This window comes from Hyperoodon ampullatus (assembly GCF_949752795.1).
Source record: "Hyperoodon ampullatus genome assembly, chromosome: 1".
Classification (NCBI taxonomy): Eukaryota; Metazoa; Chordata; class Mammalia; order Artiodactyla; family Ziphiidae; genus Hyperoodon; species Hyperoodon ampullatus.
This window is the reverse complement of record NC_136914.1, coordinates 180,689,858-180,713,329: the sequence shown is the minus strand read 5'-3', so window position 1 is coordinate 180,713,329 and position 23,472 is coordinate 180,689,858. Positions and strand designations below refer to the sequence as shown.

The 23,472-nt window shown below is 37.9% G+C and overlaps 1 protein-coding gene across 8 annotated transcripts in view; it reads right to left on the bottom strand.

The window, feature by feature from the left end:
* SHLD2 (shieldin complex subunit 2) overlaps nucleotides 1-22,096 on the bottom strand; it is a gene marked incomplete at its 5' end in the record, with an annotated part of 46,554 nt that extends 24,458 nt beyond the window's left edge. For 3 of the 8 annotated variants that reach the window (XM_079697556.1, XM_079697558.1, XM_079697559.1), the window contains 3 exons: nucleotides 145-339; nucleotides 16,689-16,796; nucleotides 20,564-22,091. In XM_079697556.1, the coding sequence (XP_079553682.1) occupies nucleotides 145-339; nucleotides 16,689-16,796; nucleotides 20,564-22,091 (1,831 nt within the window). Of the gene's footprint in view, nucleotides 1-144; nucleotides 340-16,688; nucleotides 16,797-20,563 lie in introns of all 8 variants that reach the window. The other 5 variants (XM_079697562.1, XM_079697563.1, XM_079697557.1 and 2 more) reach the window with 3 other exon arrangements.
* Between the last annotated feature and the right edge of the window lie 1,376 nt (nucleotides 22,097-23,472).

Sequence of the window (23,472 nt, the reverse complement as noted above, 5' to 3'; positions counted from 1 at the left end):
GAATATACATATTCTTCTTCAGATTCTCTTCCCTTATAAGTTATTACAAAATATTGAGTACAGTTCCCTGTGCTATACAGTAGGTCCTTATTGTATCTTAATTTTTTTATAACCTAAAATTAAGGAGGCACCCAAAATATTTACCTGTCAGTATAGTGATATCAACAACTCTTAGAACTGCATGGACTAATACGTCTGGCTGAAGCTGCTCCAATTCTACAAATTCTATACTGCTCATTTTCTGAAGCTGCCTCTGAGGAAGATCTCTGAGATAGGAATGTTTTGAAGACACATATGCCAGTAAGTCTTGAAGTACAATATCACTAACCATACTGGAATCTAAGAAAGAAAAAAAAAGACCACATGTACAAAAAATGGAAACATTATCTTTTCCTGATAACATGATATCTTCTTAGAACTGTTTATGTTGTAAAGTGTGATTAAATGTAAAACATGATTTCATTTCTATAAAACATGTAGCTTATTCTTGAATCAGTTTAGATGACAAAATAAGCTTGATATTTTTAACCAATGGAAATGGAATTATTTACCCTCTCCAAAAAACTTGTCCTGCTCCCTTACTTCTCTATTTTGTTAATAATATCATTTTTCCACCAATTAACCAAGACCAATATTTCAATTATTTTTTGATTCCTCCATTACCCTGTTGTATCCAATCAGTTCCCTAACTCCTGGAGTCTGATTTGATCACGTCTTCCCCAACTATCCCAACCACTGCTATTCTTCCTCAAGACTGTTAGCATTTCTCATCTGAAATACTCGAAGTCTCCCCTAACTGGCTCCCCCGGAACATGCCTTATTCCTTCTCACTGCTAAGCCTCTGCCTTCACTATATTCACTGGCTATAATGCTGTCATCCTCCTCTCTCCCCATCCAAATACTATACAGAAAAACAACCACTACAGACTCCCAGTGATTTCTCCTTCCCCTGAGCTTAGTTTTTATCTCTCTCATTTGGCATTTGTGCATGCGCTACTTTACATTTCTCTTGATTGTTAGATCGATTATTTAATTCTTAAGTCATTATGCTACTTAGATGTTTTTCTCTCCTGTCTCAATTTTTTTCCTCATTTTTATACTTTACATACAATAAAATACATTTTAAATGTACAGATTGATGAGTTTTGCTGATTAAAATCTAATTTCCCTGAAGGAAAGGGAGGTATGTTTGAATAAATGACTAATTGTTGACGAAAAATAAGATCTTAGCAAAAAACAGGAGTACCTTTTGAAAAGCAGAGTCTATTAACTGATTTCAATAGAAAAAAATCAATGATTCTTCTTTCCTTCTCCCAGTATCATTTTCATCCTAATGTATTTCTTGTGCCACACTAAAGCCTCATTATTCACTCACTCATCAGTAGACCATTCACTATGTGCCAGGCATCATACCAGGTGCTAGGGACACAAAGACATGAACCCAAGGCTGAAGAAATTATCAACCTAGAGGTTGATAACCAACAATGGGCTTAGGGTATATGCAGTATATGTAAACATTCCTAAGAGCACACCAAAAGAACTGCCCCGGGAAGTTGGAAGAGGCTTTATTGTGGAAATATTTAGCAAGGTTTTGGAAAAATGCCTAATAAAAGGTTTCTAGGTAGTAATTGGGAAGGATAGTATATTTCCAGGTAAAGAGAAGGGGCTGGTAACCCTTTATGTACCTTAGACGCTTTTGATATTCTGATAAAGCATAGAGACCCATTATCAGAATAATTTTTTTTTTTATGAATAGAGTTTATTTATTTATTTATTTATTTATTTATTTATTTATTTATTTATTTATTTATGGCTGCATTGGGTCTTCGTTGCTGCGTGCGGGCTTTCTGCAGTCGCGGTGAGCAGGGGCTACTCTTCGTTGCGGTACGCTGGCTTCTAATTGCGGTGGCTTCTCTTAGTGTGGAGCACGGGCTCTAGGTGCGCAGGCTTCATTAGTTGTGGCTCACAGGCTCTAGAGAGCAGGCTCAGCAGTTGTGGCTCATGAGCTTAGTTGCTCCGTGGCATGTGGGATCTCCCCACACTAGGGCTCGAACCTGTATCCCCTGCAGTAGCAGGCAGATTCTTAACCACTGTGCCACCAGGGAAGTCCCCAGAATAATATTTTTATAACAGCTTTATTGGAATATAATTTACATATATAAAGTTCACACTTTTAAAGTGTACAATTCAGTGTTTTTTTTAGTATTTCACAAAGTTGTGTAACTATTACCATTATCTAATTTTAGAACATTTTTATTACAGAATAATATTTTTAAGTTCATGAAATGAAATAGGATAGTAAAACCAATTATATGGAAATACAGTAATCAAAATATTTTTAAAACTGGGCATAACCTATGAGCCTCATTAAAACATTAAATAACAAGATATAGCAGAGTATGCAGCAACTACTTTAATTTCAAAGTATGCCAAAGTATCATGGGCATAAATGATATTCAAGTTATCTTCAACAACTGTAATGTGATATGAAAATAGATGTGTTTTCCACTGGTGACCAAGTCAGAAGTATTGATAATATTACTGTGGATTGTCACCTTATTCATAATGGAAGGAAATGCTAATTTTCAATAAGCAATTAGTGAAAATAAAGATGTAATATCTTACGGTTACCAGAGATGGAGGTGGGGGCAGGGGAAAGTGGATGACGACAGTCAAAAGGTACAAAGTTCCAGTTTTAAGATAAATAACTACTAGGGGTGTAATGTACAACATGATAAATATAATTAACACTGCTGTACATTATATATGAAAATGGTTAAGAGAGTAAATCCGAAGAGTTCTTATCACAAGGAAAAAGAATATTTTTCTATTTCTTTAATTTTATATCTATATGAGATGATAGATATTCACTAAACTTACTGTGATAATCATTTCATGATGTATGTAAGTAAAATCATTATGCTGTATGCCTTAAACTTATACAGTGCTGTATGTCAATTATATCTCAATAAAACTGGAAGGGAAAAAAAGATGTAATGTCTTCCCATCCAAGTTTATGGACGCTTTAATGTAGAGGAATCAATTTTCATAGATGAAAAAGTAGGAAGAACTTTTAGAAGGTTAGTGACCATCCAGCAGATGAAAGGGCTAGCAACCAGGCAAGACTGCTTAAAGGGGAAAACGGTGATAGATTTGTGAACTAGTTCTGAGGTAGAATCCAAGAAGCAATTAGATGTGGAGGGTAAAGAAAAGACTGCAGAAGACATCAAGATTTCTGGCACAAACGAGTGGATGGGTAAAAACAAATGTTCTGGGCTTCCCTGGTGGTGCAGTGGTTGACAGTCTGCCTGCCGATGCAGGGGACACGGGTTCGTGCCCCGGTCCGGGAAGATCCCACATGCCGCGGAGCGGCTAGGCTCGTGAGCCTTGGCCGCTGAGCCTGCGTGTCTGGAGCCTGTGCTCCGCAATGGGAGAGGCCACAACAGTGTGAAGCCCGCGTACCGCAAAAAAAAAAAATGTTCTAAAGCTTTTAGAATCTGATACATGAAATCTATTCTAATTAAGGTTACTCAATTCCTAAATGGATTTTATAAAATAATGGTGATAGCATAACAAAGATAATGAGCTTAAGAGAAAAGAACAGACAGTATGAAAGATGAATGAGAAAAAGGGGAAGAGTGGGGATAAGGAGACCAATTAGGTTACAGCAAAACCCAACTCCAGATATCTCCTTCCACAGCTCCAGTTTATTCACCAGGCCTACTGATTCCTCCTTCACAATATTTCCAGCACATTTGGAATCAGAAAAACTGGGTTCAATTCTGACTTCGTCAATAATGACTCCTCTGAAATTGTACTTAACATCTCTGGGCTTTATTCTTTATCTACAATAAGAGCTTTTTTGGGGAAAAAAAGATTGCTAATATCAAATTATTTACTTATTCTTACTTCATAAAAATTTGTACAGAAACATCTGATTACTTAGATTTCAAATAAAATATTCTACTTCATGAAAACATTGTGTTAAAACTTAGATTTATATACTTAATTTAATAATATTTAAGATAAATTTATATCCTGTCACATTATCAGGACTGGGTTTGTAAAATTTATAACACCTTACTGTAATGAGGAAAGAACAGGAGCACCATACACATATTGATCAGAAGTAAGAATGCTCTCATGAGCTGTAACAACTTGCAAAAACAAAAAATCTCTTAACTAAACTAACCAAATTGACTTATTCTTTCAGAAGAAAAACAATTGCAATATTATCAAAGTATCAACTGTTAACTATTTCCCTAAATCAAACAAAAAAAGCCTTAGAACATACTTTATTTAGCTACTAACTTGTGTAACCTGTGAAAAACAAGGCAATATAAATTCTTATGTAAGTATAAAAACAAATTTGAAGTAACCTCTAAAGGTTATTTAATTAGCTCAAGGTTTTTCACATTGTTCTACAAAACCTGAAGCTCCCCAGGTTCCATGGGATATTCTCCATCCAGAATTAGATCCTAAGATTTTTATGAAATTACTGAACTAGAGCAATCTTACTTGAATCTATATCAGTCTTAAAACCAGAACTATCTACAACATCTGTCTCTCAAATCCCTTGCAAAATATTTACAGACCATGTTATTTTCATTATTGTAAAACATTCTTTACCCTTCCATTGTATTAACATCTATAAAACATTTATAAAAGCCATTTAGCTCCTTGGAAATATGCTTTCAAAGATGTAGCAACTTCGAATGCTCATAATAAAAGATTAAACTTTAATCTTTTTTTTTCTAAACTTTAATCCTTTAAAGAAATCCCAAAATTAAAAACTGGCTGACTTCAACTGGCCAAAACCATACCGTTTTTAATTACTATAGGTTCACACTAAATCCTGATATCTAAGAGGGCAAATTATTCCTGCTTTTCTTTTTCAAAAATGCCCAGGCTAAAAAAATATATAGATAAATATAAATAAGTAAATACAATAAATGCCCAGGCTGCTTTTGACCACTTACTCTTTTACCTATCAGAATAATCTTATCAAATTTCATGAAAATCTTATTGGGATTTTGATTGGATTTTTACTGACTTTCAGAATCATCTTATCAAATTTCATGAAAATCTTATTGGGATTTTGATTGGATTTTTACTGAATTTATAGATCAACTTGGAGAGAACTGAAATCTTTACAATGTTAAACCTTTCAGTGAACAAAGTATGTTTATTTCGTTCTTTAATATCTCTTAATTTTTTCATTTAACAACAAAATTGCTAAATTTCTTACTAGATATTTAGTACCACATGATAATATTGTAAATGGTGCCTTCTCTTTGTGTTACCAGTTGTTAGTCACTCCACTCTAGAAATGCAATTGACTTTTGTATATTAACCTTATACCTGGCCACCTTGCTAAACTTTCCCATTATTTCTAATAATTTGCTTGTAGTTTTAAGAGGGGAAAGATCCTTTGTAAATCTATGAATAATAATTATAATAATCCATCACATCATCTATAAATAATGACAATTTTATTTCTTCTTTTCCAGTCTTTCTTGAAATTTCTCTTTCCATGTTTTCTCACACTGGTTAGTATCTCCAATAATATGATGAATAAAAGTAGTAACAGCAGCATCCTAGTCTCGTTCCTAATTTTTTTAAGGAATGTTTCTAATATTTCTCCAATTAAGATATCTGCTCTGGATTTTTAAAATATACTTCTTATGAATTTAAAATAAATTTCCTTCTATTCCCAATGAATAGGGGTTGAATTTTATTTTCAAAAGCTTTTCTGTACCTTTGAGATGAACATATATGGCTTTTTTTAACTTCTTTTTTTGAACTAATATTAGTCTTACAAAAAAGTTGCAAAAATAGTGGAGCTCTCTTATATTCCTTATCCTATGTCCTCTAATGTGAAGATCTTCATATGTACAGAATAATTATGAACAGGAAATTAATACTGCTTAAATACTATTAACTATAAATCTTACTCAAATTTTACCAATTTTCCCACTAATATCCTTCTATGTAGCATCTTATCCAGGATTCTACATTACATTTAGTTATTTCTCTTTAGTCTCCTCCACTCTGCAGTAGTTATCAGTCTTTTTTTAAAAAATATTTATTTATTTATTTGGTTGCATGGGGTCTTAATTGCAGCAGGCGGGCTCCTTAGTTGTGGCTCGTGGGCTCCTTAGTTGCACACGTGGGCTCCTTAGTTGTGGCATGCGAAGTCTTAGTTGCGGCACGCATGTGGGATCTAATTCCCCGACCAGGGATCGAACCCGGGCCCCCTGCATTGAGAGCACAGAGTCTAATCCACTGCGCCACTGGGGAAGTACCCAGTCTTTCTTGTCATTCATGACCTCGACACTTCTGAAGAGTATTAATCAATTACTTTGTAGAATGTCCCTCCATTTGGGTTTCTCCAATGTTTTCTCATGACTGAAATGAGGTTATGCATTTTTGGCAAGAATACCACAAAAATTATGCTGTCTCCCTTTCAATGCAACATAGCAAGGAATTCATGATATCCTTAATACTGATATTTACCTTAATCACCCAGTTAAGTTGGTGTCTGCCTTGTAAGTTGGTTTTCTCCTTGTAAGCTGATAACTACCTTGGGGAGACATTTTGAGACTATGCAATGTTATTTCTCCCCAAACTTCTATCTACTAATTTTAGCATCTATCAGTGGATCCTTGTTTACAATATTTATTACTGAAGTGGTTACCTAATGGTAATTCTCTGTTTTCCTTTTTCTTCTCACATTTATTCATTGGAATTCCAATTTATTCATTGTGAAGAAGAGCTCTTATTTATTTGTTTGTTTATTTGTTTACTTAATTTATTTTGTAAGTCTGTCAGTTGAATGTTTATTTATTTCAGTATGAACCCATAAATATCTTATTCTATGGGCTATAATCCAATACTATCTTTTTTTTCTTTAAATTGTCCCAGTTTTGGCCAGTAGGTACTCCTTCACGTCGGCTCTTGTGTTCTTTCAAAACAACCCTTTTCTGACACCACCAGATGTTCCAGGCTCTTCTTGTATTTTTGCTGTCCCAGTGCTGTAATCAACCACTTCTAGCAGTGCTGGTTCCTTTTACAGACCAAGATCTGGGCACTAGGTATGATCACTCTTACCGAGGTGTCACTACTTCTGTGTCCTCTCAGCAGACAGAACTAGGAAATATATGTACTAAGCATAGTAGTCCACCTATACACATATATCTATATTTCTGTATCCCTTTATCTGTGTGCTTATCTATCTATATATTGAAAACCATGAGCTTATATTAGTATTTCTAGCTCTAATCCAAAAGGTTCCTTTTAACCTTCCCTCTTTTTTAAATATAACTTCTCTCTTTAACAGTGAGAAACCCAATTCTCATTATCTACAATTTATTTACTTACTTGTTTAATTTTAGTACAGATACAGAGTTGTTGCTAATCCATTCCTCTTTGAGAAACACTTTTACTAACTAGATTACATCATTTATGTACGTTTTTTTCTTAGCCTTACAGAATCCAGTCAATACACTGTTTTCCAGTTTCTTAAGTTTGTTCTTTTTCCCCCCACCCTTCTGTGTAGTTATTTTATTCATCTGTAATACTGTTAGACTCATTTGTCAGTGTTCATTCCATTTTGGGTTCCCCCTCCACCACATTCTAATTGGTTTTAATCGTTTATTTTCGGGGGTATATGAAACATCACTGCGGTTCTGTGAGACAGAGCCACACAAAAAGACATACTCAAAGAAGTGTCGCTCCCTCCTCATCAATGTTACCCTATTTCCATTCCCTCTTTCTTTCTACCCCTTTCCCAACCTTTCCCAAGACTGCAGGTATCCAATCTTGTTATTTCTGGTTTATCCTTTCTGCATTCTTTTTGCACAAATGAGGAGTTACATGTATATTTTCTTATTCCTCCCTTCTTTCTTAGATGAAGGTTAGCATACTACATACGCTTTTGGGGGCTTTTTATTTTTCACATAACAATATGTCGCGGAAATCACTTCACAGACACTTTTTCATTTTCTTTTTACATCTGCATAGTATTCCACTATGTGACTGTACCATAATTTAATCAACCATTCTATGTATGAGCATTTCAATTTTTTCAATGTCTCATAATTATAAACAATACTGCAAACAATAACCCTGTTCTGATGTATTTTCATATTTTTGTATTGATAGTTGTATCTTCAGGATGTATTCCTAAAAGTAAGCTTGTTGGGTGGAAAGCCGCGTACATACGTAATTCTGTTAGGTATCACCAAATATCCCTCCAGAAGGGTTGTGGCAATTTACCTTCCCACCAGCGATATGTAAAAGAGCCTTCTCCCCCACAGCCTCATCAACAGAATATGTTGTCCTAGTTTTTAATTTTTGCCAATCTGATAGGCGAACAATGACATCTGTGTTGTTTTAACTTGAATTTCTCGCGTCTACTTCCCATTTTTCCATCAGGTCCACTGTTGCTCAATTTTTAAGAGTTCTCCACATATTAGGAATACTACTCTTTTGTCTTAGATGTATGTTGCAAATATTCCCTCCAAGTATGCCAGCTGTGTTTTGACTTTATGTTGTTTTTAGTCATTCAAATTTTTATTTTTCCATAGGTAAATGTATTAGTCTTGTATTTTATTGCCTCTGGATTCTGAGTAATAGTAAGAAAGACTTTCCCTACACCAGGTTTAGAGGGGAATTCATCTATGTTTCCTTCTAGTAGTTATATGGTTTTATTTTTTACATTTAGATTATTATTTTTTTGTAATTTATCTTTTTTTTAACATCTTTCTTGGAGTATAATTGCTTTACAATGGTGTGTTTCTGCTGTATAACAAAGTGAATCAGCTACACATATACATATATCCCCGTATCTCCTCCCACCCTCCCTATCCCACCCCTCTAGGTGGTCACAAAGCACGGAGCTGATCCCCCTGTGCTATGCGGCTGCTTCCCACTAGCTATCTATTTTACATTTGGTAGTGTATATATGTCAATACTACTCTCTCACTTCATCCCAGCTTACCCTTCCCCTCCCTGTGTCCTCAAGTCCATCCTCTACGTCTGCATCTTTATTCCTGTCCTGCCCCTAGGTTCATCAGAACCATCTGTTTTAGATTCCATATACATGTTAGCATTTGGTATTTGTTTTTCTTTTTCTGACTTACTTCACCCTGTATGACAGACTCTAGGTCCATCCACCTGATTACAAACAACTCAATTTCCTTTCTTTTTATGGCTGAGTAATATTCCATTGTATATACGTGCCACATCTTCTTTATCCATTCATCTGTCGATGGATACTTAGGTAGCTTCCATGTCCTGGCTATTGTAAACAGTGCTGCAATGAACACTGTGGTACATGACTCTTTTTGAATTACCGTTTTCTCAGGGTATATGCCCAGTAGTGGGACTGCTGGGTCATAAGATAGTTCATTTTTAGTTTTTTAAGGAACCTCCATACTGCTCTCCATAGTGGCTGTATCAATTTACATTCCCACCAACAATGCAAGAGGATTCCCCTTTCTCTACACCCACTCCAGCATTTGTTGTTTGTAGATTTTTTGATGATGGTCATTCTGATTAGTATGTGATACTTCATTGTAGTTTTGATTTGCATTTCTCTAATGATTAGTGATGTTGAGCATCCTTTCATGTTTGTTGGCAATCTGTATATCTTCTTTGGAGAAATGTCTGTTTAGGTCTTCTGCCCATTTTTGGATTAGGTTGCTGGTTTTTTTGATATTGAGCTACATTAGCTGCTTGTATATTTGGAGATTAATCCTTTGTCAGTTGCTTCATTGGCAAATATTTTCTCCCATTCTGAGGGTTGTCTTTTCGTCTTGTTTATGGTTTCCTTTGCTGTGCAAAAGTTTTTAAGTTTCATTAGGTCCTATTTGTTTATTTTTGTTTTTATTTCCATTTCTCTAGGGGGTGGGTCAAAAAGGATCTTGTTGTGACTTATGTCATAGAGTGTTCTGCCTATGTTTTCCTCAGAGTTTTATAGTGTCTGGCCTTACATTTAGGTCTTTAATCCATTTTGAGTTTATTTTTGTGTATGGTGTTAGGAAATCTTCTAATTTCATTCTTTTACATGTAGCTGTCCAGTTTTCCCAGCACCACTTATTGAAGAGGCTGTCTTTTCGCCATTGGATATTCTTGCCTCCTTTATCAAAGATAAGGTGACCATATGTGTGTAAGTTTATCTCTGGGCCTTCTATCCTGTTCTATTGATCTACATTTCTGTTTTTGTGCCAGTACCATGCTATCTTGATTACTGTAGCTTTGTAGTATAGCCTGAAGTCAGGAAGCCTGATTCCTCCAGCTCCGTTTTTCTTTCTCAAGATTGCTTTGGGACTTCCCTGGTGGTGCAGTGGTTAAGAATCCGCCTGCCAACACAGGGGACACAGGTTCGAGCCCTGGTCCAGGAAGATCCCACATGTCACGGAGCAACTAAGCCCGTGTGCCACAACTACTGAGCCTGCGTTCTAGAGCCCGCAAGCCACAACTACTGAAGCCCATGCACCTAGAGCCCGTGCTCCTGAACAAGAGAAACCGCAGTGAGAAGCCCGCGCACCAGAATAAAGTGCAGCCTCTGTTCATCGCAACTAGAGAAAGCCCACGTGCAGCAACGAAGACCCAACACAGCCAAAAAAAAAAGATTGCTTTGGCTATTAGGGGACTTTTGTGTTTCCATATAAATTGTGAAATTTTTTGTTCTAGTTCTGTGAAAAATGTCATTGGTAGTTTGATAGGGATTGCACTGAATCTGTAGATTGCTTTGGGTAGTATAGTCATTTTCACAATGTTGATTCTTCCAATCCAAGGACATGGTATATCTCTCCATCTGTTTACATTTAGATGCTTAATCCATTTGGAGTTTATTCTTCTATTTGCTGTGAGAATTTGTTACCTGAAAACTCAGTTCACCTTTTCATGGGTGTCAAGTCAAAAGACACTACCAAGTCAAAGATGGGGAGAAGGCAGGATTTATAACTTGCAGCAAGTAAGGAGAACACTGGTGATCATTCCCAAAGCAGTGTCTCCCTGAACAGCAAAATTCCATAAGTTTTAAGCTAAGGGTACCTGCATATTCATGATGGGGTTTGGGCTGGCATACACATATTCATGAAGGGACTTGGACGGTTGGCAGAGTCCAAGCTGGAAAAGGTCAATATCATCATCCCTTAGGTTCCAGTTGATCTGGTGGTTCAGCAATTCAGGCTAATCTCTATCTTTGAAATAGAACTGGGAATCTTTACAACGGATATTTTATCTTTGTTATTGTTACTTCTCTTCCCTGATAACAGTCATTGGTTTCTGCATTCCTTTGTTCCCTTAAGATCATTAATTACTGAGACTGTTCAAGGACAAGCATTATGGCCACGCTTAAACCACAAAATGGCTTAGGCCAAAAATGTCTTCTCTTGTGTCAAGAAAGCCATGCCTGGTTCTCTTTCTCTGGGGACTCCCTTACCCTATCTGGTTCCAAAATGGATATAATCTTATCTTTTTCTAAATGGCTACCCAGTTACCTCAGTACCATTTATTAAAAAGCTAACCATTACCTCAGTGCTTTCAGATACCATCTTTGTCATATACTAAATTATACATATGTGGTCTAATTCTGGTCTTCCTATTCTGTTCCACTGATCTAGTTGCCTATTCATGCACCAGTATCACACTGCTTTAATTATGGGGGCTTTAGAGTATGTTTCAATGCCTGATAAGCCTAGTCTCTCATAGTTTTTCTTTTTCCTAGCTTTCCTAGTTTTTCGGTTTTCCTAGCCATTCTTGCATGTTTGTTTTTCCATATGAATGTTAGTATCAAGTTGTATATGCCATAACATAGCATGTTGGTATTTTTATTGAGACTGCATTGAATTTATAAATTATCTTAAGGAGAATTGGTATCATTATAATGTTGAGTCATCCCATCCAAGAATAGGGAATGTTGTCTTTCCATTTGTTCATGTCTTCATTTTTTTCTAGTGTATTTAAAATTTTTCTTCATATAGGTGTTGCACGTTTCTTATTTAATTTATTCTGAAGTATCTTCTTTATTACTATTGTAAATGAGTATTTTCCTACCATTATGCCCTCTGTTTGGTGTTTGTGTATACAAACGTTATTGATTATTTTTAACAGTAATTTTTGTATTGTTACACCACTGAATTCTTTTATTGTTTGAACTGATTTTATCTTTGAGTCCCTGGAGTTTTCCAGATATGTTATCAAGCATTTTTACATAGAGATAGTTTTTATTCTTCTTCACCCATTCAAATGTCTCTTCTTGTCTAATTGCCTTGGTTAATAAGTCTATATATAATGGTGAAGAATAGCAGAGATAGTGAACATTCTTATCTTATTACTGATTTTAGTGGAAATGCCTCTAGTGTTTCTCCATTAAGTAAGATTAGGCATTAGGGCTAAGCATATCTATATTATTGATACAGTATCAACTGTATTGTAACTGTAGCACTGTACTGAAACTGTACTTATTGATAGGAGAAAGTATCCCTCAATTTTTACTTCCTGGAGTGCTTTTTATGATAAATTGATGTTGAATTTTTTCAAAGGATTTCTCAACATCTATGGAGATAGTCATATAACTTTTTCCTTAGATTTATTAATATGAAATATGATACTCATGTATCTTCTAATACTGAACAAATCTTCCATTTCTGGAATAAATCTCACTTGGTCATTATTTTCCTAATGTGGTATTAGATTTTGTTTACTAAAATTCTGTTTAAACTTTTTGTACCAATAATCATGTATAATACTGGTTTGTATTTTTATTTGTAATGTCTTTATTTGGTTTAGGTGTCAGTGTTATATTTGCTTTATAAAAGGAATTAGGAATTTTCCTTCTTCAATACTCTGGAATATGGACTTCCCTGGTGGCGCAGTACTTAAGAATCTGCCTGCCAATGCAGGGGACACAGGTTGGAGCCCTGGTCCAGCAGATCCCACATGCCACGGAGCAACTAAGCCCATGTGCCACAACTACTGAGTCTGTGCTCTAGAGCCCGTGAGCCACAACTACTTAGCCCACATGCCACAACTACTGAAGCCCACACGCCTAGAGCCTGTGCTCCGCAACAAGAGAAGCCACTGCAATGAGAAGCCCATGCAGCGCAACAAACAGTAGCCCCTGCTTGCCCCAACTAGAGAAAGGCCCACGCACAGCAACAAAGACCCAACACAGCCAAAAATAAATTAATTAATTTTTAAAAATAGTGTGAAATAATTTTAACACCATTGGAATTATCTGATCTTTGAAGGTTTGGTAGAATTTCCTATGAAACTATCTGGGCCTGGCACTTTTTTGTATGGTAGTTCTTTAATTCTCTTTTTTTTTTTTTTTTTTGGCTGCACCTCACGGCTTGTGGGATCTTAGTTCCCGGACCAGGGATCCAACCGGGGCCTCCAGCAGTGGAAGCACAGAGTCCTAACCACTGGACGGCCAGGGAATTCCCTGTATTTCTTCTATAGAAACTGGTCAGTTTAAGCTTTCTATCTCTAATGGGATCAATTTTGGCAATCTGTATTTCCCTAGAAAATTATATATCTAGCTTTTTCAAATTTATTTGCATTAAGTTCTGTAAAATAGCCTTTTATTTTTTTAACATATTATTATTTTTATTATTATTTTTGGCTGCCTTGGGTCTTCATTGCTGCGTGCGGGCTTTCTCTAGTTGCAGTGAGTGCAGGCTCTTTGTTGCAGTGCATGGGCTTATCATTGTTGTGGCTTCTCTTACTGCAGAGCACAGGCTCTAGGCGCATGGGCTTAATTGCAGCACGCAGGCCCTAGAGCACACAGGCTCAGTAGATCCGAGGCATGTGGGATCTTCCTGGACTAGGGATCGAACCTGTGTTCCCTGCATTGACAGGCAGATTCTTAACCACTGTGCCACTAGGGAAGTTCCCTTTTATTGGTTTTTAACTTCTGTTTCAATGATTATTTCCTCCTCATCATTTATTCTGTATCTTTGTGCTTTCTCCCTTTTTTCTTTTCTTTCTTTTTAACTTTATTATATTACAGTTGATTTACAATGTTGTGTTAGTTTCAGGTGTACAATGAAGTGATTCAGTTTACATATACATATATTCATTCTTTTTCAGACTCTTTTCTCATATAGGTTATCACAGAACATCGAGTAGAGCTCCCTGTGTTATACAGCAGGTCCTTGTTGGTTATCTACCTTATATATAGTTATGCGTGTATGTTAATCCCAAGCTCCTGATTTATCCCTCCTCCCCACGTTTCCCCTTTGGTAACCATAAGTTTGTTTTCCGTATCTGTAAGTTTGTTTCTGTTTTGTAAATTAGTTCACTTGTATCCTTTTTTAAAAAAATTAGATTCCACATATGAGTGCTCTGACTTACTTCACTTAATATGATAATTTCTAGGTCCAACCATGTTGCTGCAAATGGCATTATTTCATTCTTTTTTATGGCTGAGTAATATTCCATTGTATATACATACCACACCTTCTTTATCCATTCCTGTCAGTGGACATTTAGGTTGCTTCCATGTCTTAGTTATTGTAAATAGTGCTGCAATGAACATTGGGGTGCATGTCTCCCTTTTTTCTTGATCAAATTAACTAGTTGGTTCATCTATCTTTTTTTGAAACAAGATTTTGATTTATTATTAAAATTATCATTTTTTAATTCTTATTAATTTCTGCTTTTACCTTTATTATTTCATTCCTGTTTCTCTGCTTTACTTTGTTGTTCTTTTGCTAGCTTTCTGAGTTTGGAATTTAATTCATTTATTTTTATTCTTTCATTTTTATCGATAAAAAGAATTTAGCTAATAAATTTCTCTTTGATAACTCCCTTAAATGCACCCCAGAGATTCTGACATGCAGAGTTTTCATTATTTTTTTTTAATTCTATAATATCAGTTTGTATTTCCTTTTTTACCCAGGATTTTTTTAATAGGCTTAAAATTTCCAGATATAGGACCTGCTGTTGTTGTTATTGTTAATAAATTCTAGTTTTATACCATTTGATCAGCATGTTTGTAATAATTCCACTTTATAGAAGTTACTGACATTTTCTTTATGACCTACTAGGATCAATTTTCCTGACTGTGTTGTGGATACATGACAAAACTGCATATTTCTATCATTAGAATGTAGAGTTCAATTTATATCCATAAGATCTACCCTATACATAGGATCAACACTGTTCACTATGTTATTTAGATCTTTTATGTCCTTAGTTATATTCTGTCTATTAGATCTGTCTTGTGCCATTAGAGAAATGCAAATTAATACCACAATGAGATATCACTACACACTGATTAGAATGGCTACTATTTCAAAACAGGACAATGCCAAATGCTGACAAGGATGCAGAGAAACTACAAGATACACTGCTGGCAGGAGCCACTCTGGAAAAGTTTGGCAGTTTCTTTTAAAACTGAACATGTATTTGCCATACAACCCCGTTTTCATTACCTCAAGAATTTCAGAGTCTCAGAAACTCCACGGAAGAACTTCTGAGGTCCCTGGAACCACTTGGAATGATATGCAAGGTTTTATATCTATCTACTTAAGTCTCTTTTTCTGAAGAAATGGCCCATAGCTTCTCAAAGAGGTCTATGACTTGGTTAAGAACCATGACTATATTGACTCTAAGGAAAATAAGAAAATGAAACATGAACCCCAATATTTTTTTCTTTTTTTAAATTAAATTTATTTATTTATTTATTTATTTATTTATTTATTTATTTATTTATTTAATTTTTGGCTGTGTTGGGTCTTCATTGCTGCGCGCGGGCTTTCTCTAGTTGCGGCGAGTGGGGTTACTCTACGTTGCAGTGTGTGGGTTTCTCATTATGGTGGCTTCTCTTGTTGCGGAGCACAGGCTCTAGGTGCGTGGGCTTCAGTAGTTGTGGCACGTGGGCTCAGCAGCTGTGGCTCACGGGCTCTAGAGTGCAAGCTCAGTAGTGGTGGCGCATGGGCTTAGCTGCTCTGCGGCATGTGGGATCTTCCCGGACCAGGGCTTGAACCCATGTAGCCAGCATTGGCAGGTGGATTCTTTTTTTTTTTTTTACATCTTTATTGGAGTATAATTTCTTAACAATGGTGTGTTAGTTTCTGCTTTATAACAAATTTAATCAGTTATACATATACACATGTTCCCATATGCCCTCCCTCTTGCGTCTCCATCCCACCCTCCCTATCCCACCCCTCCAGGCGGTCACAAAGCACCGAGCTGATCTCCCTGTGCTATGCGGCTGCTTCCCACTAGCTATCTACCTTATGTTTGGTAGTGTATATATGTCCATGCCTCTCTTTCGCTTTGTCACAGCTTACCCTTCCCCCTCCCCATATCCTCAAGTCCATTCTCTAGTAGGTCTGTGTCTTTATTCCTGTCTTACCCCTATGTTCTTCATGACATTTTTTTTCTTAAATTCCATATATATGTGTCAGCATACAGTATTTGTCTTTCTCTTTCTGGCAGACGGATTGTTAACTACTGCACCACCAGGGAAGCCCCCAATATTTCTTAAATATGATTATACTGTACAAGTTAATTTTTGTAAATTCTATTTTCATTCTTACAAAGAAAATAGACCAATACCTTTCAGCTAACTTGTTTAGAAGATATTTTGTAACATTACCATTTTAACCCTACTTTTTTCTAATATACTTCAAATACTAAGAAATTATTATATTTAAAATGTGTCTTACGTTCTTCAGGATGGACAGATGAATAACTCCCAAGATTTAGTAAGTGACTGGTAAATGTTGATTGCAGTACTCTCTCACCAACCCAATGATCTTCATGAATAGTAACATCTAGAAAGGGGAAAAAAAAAGTTCTAATCATGCCAAAAATTCCTTCACATTGTGGTTAACATACCTATCATAGCAAGATACTGTGCATGCCTCTCACATGCTAGCCAACTGAAGTTCAAATAGGGTAAATCACCTGCCTAAAGGAACAAAATGATAAAATAGCAAATCTGAACTATGAACCTAGGTATGTCTGTATGTAGGTAAACTAACAAAATTGCGTCTGTATATTCAAACAATATCAATATGGAAGCTCTGCTCCACAGATAGAAGTTTAATGGCCTTTGTTCACTTAAGGCAAATGGTACAATGTATACTTCTGATAAATTAAGAGTGAATAGGGACTTCCCTGGTGGCACAGTGGTTAAGAATCTGCCTGCCAATGCAGGGGACGCGGGTTCAATCCCTGGGCCGGGAAGATCCCATATACCTCGGGACAACTAAGCCCACGCGCCACAACTACTGAGTCTGTGCTCCAGAGCCCACAAGCCACAACTACTGAGCCCACGTGCTGCAACTACTGAAGCCCACGTGCATAGAGCCCATGCTCCACAACGAGAAGCCACTGCAATGAGAAGCCTGTGCACTGCAACAAAAAGTAGCCCCCACTTGCCACAACTAGGGAAAGCCCATGCACAGCAACAAAGACCCAATGCAGCCAAAAAAAAAAAAGTGACTAATTTAGGGCCAGGAAGCCAAGCAGTGGTTCATTCCAAAGCACTAGTACCTAGAAGAGTAAAAAATATTCAGTATGCATTACTCCTTCTGCTAATAAGCATAACATAAGGTATTATTATTCAGAAATTGTGAACTAGATATTTTTTTTCTAAGGAAATGAAGCAAAGCAGAACAAACAAAAAACCCTGTTAAAAAAGAAAAAAATGGTGTTCATAGAAATAATCTAAATATTTAATAATAGGAAAATGGTTAAGTAAATTGTGGTAAATCACTTCACAGAATGTTACCTAGTTGTTAACAATTGTATGGACACTAGGAAAAGATAAGAGATAGGAAAGATAGGAAAAGATAGCAGGGTTGAGTTTCCATCTGCTAGGAAAAGGCCTCCTGGGAGGCACACACAGTGACAGTAATGCCTTGGTAAAATAACCATGGTCCACGGTCTAACCCTCTCTTTATGGTCTGGGGAACCTCATTTTTTTCAGCACTCCAAAAATAGATTTCAGCTCTGCAGCATAAGCTCAGTTGATGAGACCAAAAAACCCAAAACAGAACACAATCTTTTTGTTTAAATAAACAACAAGGCATTAATTGCCAAAGAACAAAACTTGCAGCCTGTTCTCACCTTGTAGGCAGTTTTACACCTTGGAAGCCAAGTCATATGGAAGGGGCTGCTCAGCGAGCACTGAATCAGGACAGAGCTGAGTTAGATGACCTGAGCTGCCAACGAATAAGGATACAGCTAGTGAGACAAGACTACGCCAAGCTGTTACAATCCCATGTTCATCTCTTCAGTAGAGACTGCACCTGACAATCTTACACAAATACCAGCGTATATTAGCTAAGGGTCTCACTCCCCCAGCAAACCATCTGGTAGGAATTACCAGTGACTGCCTTGATTTCTCTTTATAAGCTTCTAAGGCTGACCCACACCTCTTCTCTATCACATTCTTTCTTTAGATGTGCTAAAGAAAGAATCCTGGTCTGGGATTCATGCTTTTTTTTATATAAATTTATTTATTTATTCACTTATTTTTGGCTGCGTTGGGTTGTCATTGCTGCCCGCGGGCGTTTCTCTAGTTTTGACAAGCGGGAGCTACTCTTCCTTGCAGTGCGCGGGCTTCTCACTGCGGTGGCTTCTCTTTGTTGCGGAGCACAGGCCCTAGGCATGCGGGCTTCAGCAGTTGTGGCACACAGGCTTAGTTGCTCTGCAGCATGTGGGATCTTCCCGGACCAGGGCTCGAACCCATGTCCCCTGCATTGGCGGGCAGATTCTTAACCACTGTGCCACCAGGGAAGTCCTGGGATATTTTTATTTATTTATTTATTTATTTATTTATTTATTTTTGGCTGTGTTGGGTCTTTGTTGCTGCGTGCAGGCTTTCTCTAGTTGCGGCGAGCGGGGACTACTCTTCACTGCGGTACGTGGGCTTCTCATTGCAGTGGCTTCTCTTGTTGTGGAGCAGGGGCTCTAGGCACGCAGGCTTCAGTAGTTGTGGCACGCGGGCTCAGCAGTTGTGGCTCACAGGCTCTAGAGCACAGGCTCAGTAGTTGTGGTGCAAGGGCTTAGTTGCTCCACAGCATGTGGAATCCTCCCAGACCAGGGCTCGAACCCACGTCCCCTGCATTGGCAGGCAGATTCTTAACCACTGCACCACGAGGGAAGTCCTGGGATTCATTCTTAAAATGACTGGTATCTCTGCCCTAATACACTGGTGTGTTTATTTATTTATTTATTTTTTTGCGGTACGCGGGCCTCTCACTCTTGTGGCCTCTCCCGCTGCGGAGCACAGGCTCCGGACGCGCAGGCTCAGCGGCCATGGCTCAGGGGCCCAGCCACTCCGCGGCATGTGGGATCTTCCCGGACCGGGGCACGAACCCGTGTCCCCTGCATCGGCAGGTGGACTCTACCACTGCGCCAGCAGGGAAGCCCGGTGTGTTTATTTTTAAATCAATAAAAGACGTAACAAAATGTTAAGATTTCTTTTTTCACGTGAAAAAGCAGGATACAAACTGTTTTTCATGATTACAATTGTATATTAAGAGTAGGGATTCTGGAGTCTGGGTGAAACCCTGCTTTGCCACCTCCTAGCTGGGTGACAGTTGGCAAGTTACTTCACTTCCCTGGGTCCTAATTTCCTCCAGCTGAAAAATGAGGATGATAATCAGTGCTCTACTCATATCGTCGTTGTAATGAGTTGAAAGACACGTAAAGTTTGAAACAGGGACTGACACTAAGTAAGTTCCCAATAAATATCAGCTATTACCCATGTATGCAGACACAGACTGAGAAGCATGGGGATGATAAGAGGAAGGTTAACACTCCAAAACTCCACTGGCGGTTATACGAGGTTGGTATAATACCAGGAGTTTCTCCTTTCCATATTTCCAAATGTGATTAATACCGATACCGACCCTTAAATAACGTGGGGTTAACGCATCTATAACTTTACAGTCAGCCCTCCTTATCCCTTGTTCCTCCACATCCACGGATTCAACCAACCACGAACAGTGTAGTAGTATAGTGTTTACTATTGAAAAATATGCACATATAAGGGGACCCATGCAGTTCAAACCCATGTTGTTCAATGCCCTACAGTAATTTTAATAATTTTAAAATGCAACAGAAATTCTACATTCCCTCAATAAGAATGTAGTGTGCACAGCTTTATTAGGGATTAAGTAGTAGATATATTGTCCTTTTATCATAAGATGGTTAATACACCTAAGGAAAAGGGTTCAAAAAAAGATATACATAAAGAAAACTATAAAAAAACAAAGAAAGAGTCTGATGATACACGACATGAATGCTAGCACAGTGAATGAAAGGAGGAGCAAGCAGAGAAGGCTTCTTAAGGAGAAGATGAGTGGGAAGGAGGGACAGAACTAAGGACAGACATGCCCAGAAATGGCAACGCACAGGACCCCGTGAAGGGGTGAGGAGACCAACGCGGATGCCATAAGGAACTCGATCATTGCTGGAACCCTGAGAGGCAAAGGGTAAAGGGAGAATCCTCAAAGGCTTAAAGTGGGAGGGGGAAAAAGCCCACAGCTTTGTCAAATAAACTCCCACTATACCATGATGACCTTACCTGTGAGTAAAATTATATCTCCAAGAAACACTGTAAGTGCCCAAAACGCTGCAGTCCTCCACAGAAAAACCTTCTTCTTAATTTCTGATTGGTCAATTACCACAATTGTTGCTAAAGGCACTTTAGAGCCAGAATTTGGTCCAGATTTTATGTTTATTTCTTTCACGTGACATGGAGATAACACCATGACTAAACAATTATACTTCTGACTTGCAGAATCACAGTTTTTTATTAACGATGTTTTTTTAATGCCCTTAAATCCAGACACATTCCTACGGTGCATTGTTACAGTATGATCTCTCTGATTAGAAATCAACTTGATTTTCTTAGCGACGTGGGGGACTTCAGATAGAGCTTGAGGATGGCCTGATTTATCTTCAGAGGTCCAATTTCTTTCAATAGAACGTTTGTGGAAGGTATTTAGTTGGGAACACAGTATTCCTGAGCTACATGACTCAATGCGTATCTCATTTGGTGGCAATTTATCATCAAAACTGAAAAGTTCTTGAGATCCTACATTTTCTTCAAGACCTTTATTGGTGTTCAAGAGAATGTGGCTATTTTTTGTTTCAGGACTAAAGAGTTCAAGGGAACAGGCTTGGTTCTGTCCACCTTCATATCCTTCTGTAGAATCATCATTGGGCTGAATCAAATTATCTTCAGTTATTCTTATTTCCCCATGACTTACCTCTGGTTCAATCTCCATTTTAATGGTTCCTTTATTTATAGAATTCTGCCCTTTATACTTCCTTTGAGCTAAAAAAGCAACCTGGCTGGAGGTCATTACACTGAGAAATTCAGTATCAGTGGATATTTTAAGGCCTGAGAACTTCCTAACTGTTCCTTCAGGCCTTGGTTTGTCTACTGTGCTAGAGGAAAAGAATTCCAGACACTGGTTTTGTATTTCATGATGCTCTGTTGGTGCACAGTTTGCTTCCATAGCTCCTGGCCCCGTATTAGTCTGTTCAACACCACAGTTCACATCCAATATAGCTGCACACTTACGATCTAACTGAAAGGAATTTTTTGGAACATTCTGACCATGTATATTTGATTGATCTTTATGCTGTTCATCTGTGATTTTCTTATGTTCACTGAAAAGCTTTTGATACTTTTCTTCTTCAGTTAAATGTTGAAATCTGGCCTTAAATCCACATATTTGATCACTGGAGTTGGTTTTATCACTCAACCCCAAGGGGTGACTCTTCTGGGATTTTATAGTTTGTGTTTCAGAAATGCAATGTGTGAAGTCATCTTTCACATGAAGAGATCTGTTCACAGAGTTTGCTGGAAAATGACCACGAGGAAGATCTGGAGGGTCCAGAGGTTCCAGGGCCTGATAATCCTCAAGACTTTTGTGCCTGCATTTTTCATCCTTCAGATGTAAGGAATGGTGATTGTACAAAAGCTGAATTTCTTTCCAGGGGTCCGCAGTGGACACTAAAGAAGTTGGTTCCTGTGATACTGTCATTTCCAGTGGACTGATTGGAGCACCCCAAAAAATGTGGACTTGAGATCCTCCACTCATGGTTTCTGAAAAAATGAAAAATCTAAAATAAGCCTTTGTCATTAAATTTTTATAAGTTGATTATTAACTTATACCCCCAAAGCAAATATAATGTAAACTATGAATCAAAAACATAATTAATAGGTGATTTACATTGTTACTCCATTTAATTATAAAAGTAATAAATATATAAGAAATCATAAGGAGAAACCAAAACATCCACAAAAATTGCTCACATAAAGACTCTCTTTAAGGAAAATAAAGCTAAGTATACTAACATCAAACGAGTAAATCCTTAGCATGGTCACTTTTTTGTGTTGAAAAACTTGCACCATGTAAACAATAACTTAGTAAAGAAGGCAGGAAACAGCATTTGTTTAACTGCACGATAGTCACCTTTAAATCTCCTCTTTCCTTTACTCCATTGATTATGTAAGTTTAGGGCCTCCTTCCTTCAACTGTGAACTCAATTCCCAAGATTAGGGACTTCCCTGGTGGTCCAGCGGGTAAGATTCCATGCTCCCAATGCAGGGGGCCCGGGTTCGATCCCTGGTCCCGGAAACAGACTCCACACGCATGCCGCAACTGAGTCTGCATGCCGCAATAAAGGAACCCGTGTACCAAAACGAAGATCCCGAGCACCGCAGCTAAGACATCCCCACAGCCAAAATGAATAAATAGATAAATATTAAAAAAAAAAAAGTAAACACACACACACAACACGTTTCAATTCCCAAGATCAAAACAGAAGGCTTGAACCAGAGAGAAAATAAAAAACCAAGGCTCGGGCTTCCCTCGTGGCACAGTGGTTGAGAGCCCGCCTGCCGATGCAGGGGGACACGGGTTCGTGCCCCGGTCTGGGAGGATCCCACATGCCGCGCAGCGGCTGGGCCCGTGAGCCATGGCCGCTGAGCCTGCGCGTCCGAAGCCTGTGCTCCACAATGGGAGAGGCCACAGCAGTGAGAGGCCCGCGTACCGCAAAAAAAAGGAATAAAAAGAAAACAAAAAACCAAGGCTCTGGGGCTTCCCTGGTGGCGCAGTGGTTGAGAGTCCGCCTGCCGATGCGGGGGACACGGATTTGTGCCCCGGTCCGGAGAAGATCCCACATGCCGCGGAGCAGCTGGGCCCGTGAGCCATGGCCGCTGAGCCTGCGCGTCCGGGGCACAACGGGAGAGGCCACAACAGAGAGAGGCCCGCGTATTGCAAAAAAAAAAAAACCAACCACCAAGGCTCTTTTCAAGATGTCCAAGTGACTGTATTATCTATCTTTAATCTGTTAGCATAATCAATAGTTGCTTCTGTATTTTTAATCTTCTCTAAAATACACCAGATTAAGAAAAGTCACTTTGTAATACACAGATTAAAATCTCATTATAATTTAAACAGTTTTTCATTAACTGTG